The following is a 4992-nucleotide window of genomic DNA, read 5'->3' on the forward strand; positions in this document are numbered from 1 at the left end:
CAATGTGATTCTGCATTCTGGTATGAATGTTGCCACGGGAATGGGTTAAGACGCAAGAAAAGGGTGGTGTGGGAAGAGATAAGAAATCCCACATCCACCGTACACCCACCCCATCGTACCAGAACCAAACAGCCAAATCATACCACCAACCATCAAACCCTTTCCCGCACTTACAATTGTGACGGGGCGCCAAAGGTTCGTCGCCTGCTGCTGCTTTTATGATGCCTTGATGGTCTCACTGATGTGTGCGTGTGTGTATGCGTACTGTGCATGTGTTTGAGTATCGATTTTATTGCCCATCATCGGCCCAGATATCCCGGGGAACCGGGGTGAAAAACTCCGATTTATTGCCACGATTTCGTCCAGTAGTTGAATTGAATGTGAAGCTGATTCAGTAGTGAAACCGTCAACCATAAACTCTTCGGTTCGCTCGGCACTGTTTTCGTACGGGTAGCACTAACGAAATGCTGCACGAGTATACCATGCTTGAGTGCAACACAACCACTAAAGAAAGAAAATACAATACATGTAAAGAACACACCCGAATTGGTACAATGCATTGCGTTTGAATTTTTCTAAACGCCCAAATGTATGCATTTTTTCAAACAGTTCACCAGTGCATATCGAATCAAGGTCAAAGTGGAAAATTGCATACCTACAGGCGTTGCGTACTTATGCCATCTAGCAATTAACGAGTAATTTTTCTACTGTATCTCAGTACTCTGTTCTCCTGTTAGGGAGAAATAACATTCAACTTTGCAACAATCAATGAATATTTTACTTCTTCGTATTTGACTCTATAGAACCCTTGCAGAGGCCTCCAGAGCAAGTTATTAATATTTCACTACCATCGATCCTTTATTCCATGCATTCTCGAAATAATGTCACCACCACAACGTTTTAGCGTGGCGATTTTCCGACGTGCAGCAAGTTTTGTTACACTTGCCACTTATCATGGCAATTACCTACCTTCCAGGATGTCCCAGGTATGGCTTTGTGACCAAGCGATCTCTTCGGTTAGTAGATTGGTAGCCTGGTCGCGATGCAGATCACTAGGGCACTCCCGCGTTTCAGACGCTCACTAAAGCGTCTTTACATTGAGCGAGACTTTTTTCGCCCGTACGAGATACTACTCGCCCTGCCCGGGTTCCATCTGGTGGAGAGATATCGCACTAGTAGCTGGACGCGTGTGTTGTTCCTGTTATCACGCGTTATTCAACTGCTGCAGTATGCGAGGTGGGGAGATCTCTTTTATGTGGGCCTGATGGATGCATCGGGAAACTTCGAAAAGGCACTCCACTACGGTAATACGTTCGGTGTGTTAACGATGATACTAATTCGCATGCTTGTAGTGCGCTGGAATCTCCCGAACGTCGAAGAATTCAAGCGATACCTCCGGCGACAGCGAAGCATCAAGAAGCAAACCTCAAGAACGCACTCGCGGTCCTATCAGAAGATCGTCAACATTGCCATCATGTTCCAGATGATAGGAATAATGGATCGATGTATGTATTACTTCTCCAGCACATACCGGCAAGACCTGTACGAGCTGCCGTCAAATCTGGTGGAGCTTGGATGGCCTATGGTGATAGCGTTACATGTAGTCTCGTTTGATTTTGCCTCACGATGGGCTGTTGCGTACAACGTATCAATAACGGGCATGAACTCCATTATGATGGGACTGTACGACGAACTGGTAGATATTGCCGAAGAATATCGTCAACTGTTTGCTAGAAACCAGGATGGCAGTGACTTCTGGACATGCCTGGAGCGTAACATTGCCCAAGCTGTTAAACGGCACGAGACATTTATTGCTCAGCTTGATCAGCTGAAACCATTCCTCCAGACTACCTTTCTGGTGATGTTCTACTCTGCGGCGCTGTTCCTCGCCATTGGTGCATTCTTATTAATGGCCAACGGATTAACTACATTCAATGTGGTATTTAGCGGATTTCTGTTTGGATTAGTGCTTGAATGTTACTGGTGTTGTCGGCTTGTGGATCGGCTGAACGATATGGTAAGACCGAAAAAGCGTGCGAATCCTTGGAGATTAGACTAACGATCCACTCTCTATTCCAGAATGCTCAGATAGGTACGAATCTGTACAACCTCCCCTGGCCGACAGAGTTACAGTACACCAAGGCGACTGCTAGCCGCTACAGACAGGCACGCTCATCTCTGCTGATCATGATGAGCAAGACCCAGAAGTCGCTCGGGATAAATTGCGGTGGCATGTTCGAGATGTCCAGCGAAGCCTTCGCTAGTCTGGTGAAGCTGACCTACACAATGCTAATGTTTCTGCGTGATACACAAAACCTCTCCTAAATGAGGCAGGCACCACGTTATATATCACATAAGTACAAACCCATGGTTCACCCTCGCACTCGTCACCCTCGTGTTGCTTTAAATCAGTTGAATCACTCCTGTTCTATATTCCACCATCACCAACTCGAAGGATATTCTTCAACCGTTATGTACTTATGCCAAAAACAAGCAATAAAACGTCAAGGACAATGTTACACGTCTACTCTTTTTATTGATTTTTAAGTTCTCATGCTGTAGAGAGTGTCAACTTGTGCTCAACTTGCCAGGTGCCCGATCAAACCCCTCGTATGGAAAATAAAACTTTTGCCAAAGAAACCTTGTCACCATCCTGTGAAGGTAGTTAATATTTCAAGGAGTCGTATCCTTCTTCCATCGCTTCTTGAAACAATGTCGCCACCCTTAAGCACAACGAACCGTTCTTATTTTTTTCAGCTCTGAAACTTGAAACAGTTTGTTAAACTTTCACACCGTAGAGCGTGTTAATTACCCACCTTCCAGGATGTCCCAGGTATGGCTTTGTGACCAAGCGATCTCTTCGGTTAGTAGATTGGTAGCCTGGTCGCGATGCAGGTCACTAGAGCACTCTCGCGTTTCAGACGCTCACTAAAGCGTCTTTACATTGAGCGAGACTTTTTTCGCCCGTACGAGATACTACTCGCCCTGCCCGGGTTCCATCTGGTGGAGAGATATCGCACTAGTAGCTGGACGCGTGTGTTGTTCCTGTTATCACGCGTTTTTCAACTGCTGCAGTATGCGGTGTGGGGAGATCTCTTTTATTTGGGCCTGATGGATGCATCGGGAAACTTCGAAAAGGCACTCCACTACGGTAATACGTTCGGTGTGTTAACGATGATGCTAATTCGCATGCTTGTAGTGCGCTGGAATCTCCCGAACGTCGAAGAATTCAAGCGATACCTCCGGCGACAGCGAAGCATCAAGAAGCAAACCTCAAGAACGCACTCTCGGTCCTATCAGAAGATCGTCAACATTGCCATCATGTTCCAGCTGATCGGAATAGTGGATCGCTTTGTGGTTTGCTTCTCCAGCACATACCGGCAAGAGCTGTACGAGCTGCCGTCAAATCTGGTGGAGCTTGGATGGCCTATGGTGATAGCGTTACATGTACTCTCGTTTGATTTTGCCTCACGATGGGCTGCTGCATACAACGTATCACTTACGGGCATGAACTCCATTATGATGGGACTGTACGACGAACTGGTAGATATTGCCGAAGAATATCGTCAACTGTTTGCTAGAAACCAGGATGGCAGTGACTTCTGGACATGCCTGGAGCGTAACATTGCCCAAGCTGTTAAACGGCACGAGACATTTATTGCGCAGCTTGATCAGCTGAAACCATTCCTCCAGACTACCTTTCTGGTGATGTTCTACTCTGCGGCGCTGTTCCTCGCTACCGGTACGTTTATAATAACGGCGAAAGGGACGACGACGTACGGTGTTATCCTTAGTGGATTTCTGTTTGCGTTGTTGCTTGAATGTTACTGGTGTTGTCAGCTTGTGGATCGACTGAACGATATGGTAAGACAGAAAAAGCGTGCGAATTCTTGGAGATTAGACTAACGATCCACTCTCTATTCCAGAATGCTCAGATAGGTACGAATCTGTACAACCTCCCCTGGCCGACAGAGTTACAGTACACCAAGGCGACTGCTAGCCGCTACAGACAGGCACGCTCATCTCTGCTGATCATGATGAGCAAGACCCAGAAGTCGCTCGGGATTAATTGCGGTGGCATGTTCGAGATGTCCAGCGAAGCCTTCGCTAGTCTGGTGAAGCTGACCTACACAATGCTTATGTTTCTGCGTGATACACAAAACCTCTCCTAAATGAGGCAGGCACCACGTTATATATCACATAAGTACAAACCCATAGCGTCACCCTCGTGTTGCTTTCAATCAATACAATCACTCCGCTTCTACATTGCACCACCACCAACTCAGTATGCTCCTGCGTCGATCAGGCATAAATAGAGTCAATTATAAGTCCGGTTGTTCGCTCGAGAGCACACAGGGGTTACTACTCTACATCGATGGCACTAGAAGGTGCGTGCTGTTTGGAAACAGCAGCGCAACAATTAGCACAGCATGCGGTCCCACTAAAACAAACACGTGTCGAGAGAGACCGAACGTCATCGTTGCGATGTTTTAAATGCTTGAGCTTTATGTTGCCAGAAGCACAAAACCCCCATGCAATAAATGTCAGGCTAAAACAACGAGAATTTATGGAGGTGCCTTTAGATATTGCCGACATCTTCAAACTCAAGTACCGTGGCGGTCATTGTGTGATGATGTTCGATCTCGAATGCTTCGCCAAGAATATTTTTTACCACAATACCCTCTTCCGGAGCGCCCATTCCAATTCGCAGCACATTGCCTTTCTGCCACCCCTTTCAATCAGTGGTAGATTAATTCAAATCGCACTTTTATTGGCTCAGACTGGTCAATTTGAGCGTTTAGATATAAGGCCTGGGCGGATTGGATGCGGTGTTTTTATATATATATATCTTGACTTACTCTTTAGGATTTGTTCGGTTTAAACAAGAAACGGTAGGTAATAAAATCTCAAACTACCTCTCGAGGGAGCATCAACGGTAGCGATAAACCAAACGTCACCGTCTTCCGGCGGTTCACGCAAAAATCTTCCCGG

The 4992-nt window shown here is 46.4% G+C and overlaps 1 protein-coding gene across 1 annotated transcript; it reads left to right on the forward strand.

The window, feature by feature from the left end:
- The first annotated feature begins 2889 nt into the window (after window positions 1-2889).
- LOC128718604 (uncharacterized) lies at window positions 2890-4172 on the forward strand. Its single transcript, XM_053812229.1, has 2 exons — window positions 2890-3864; window positions 3927-4172. Exons 1-2 carry the CDS (start codon window positions 2890-2892, stop codon window positions 4170-4172), a joined length of 1221 nt encoding a protein of 406 aa, XP_053668204.1.
- Window positions 4173-4992: the final 820 nt, after the last annotated feature.

Source organism: Anopheles marshallii, chromosome X, assembly GCF_943734725.1.
Source record: "Anopheles marshallii chromosome X, idAnoMarsDA_429_01, whole genome shotgun sequence".
Classification (NCBI taxonomy): domain Eukaryota; kingdom Metazoa; phylum Arthropoda; class Insecta; order Diptera; family Culicidae; genus Anopheles; species Anopheles marshallii.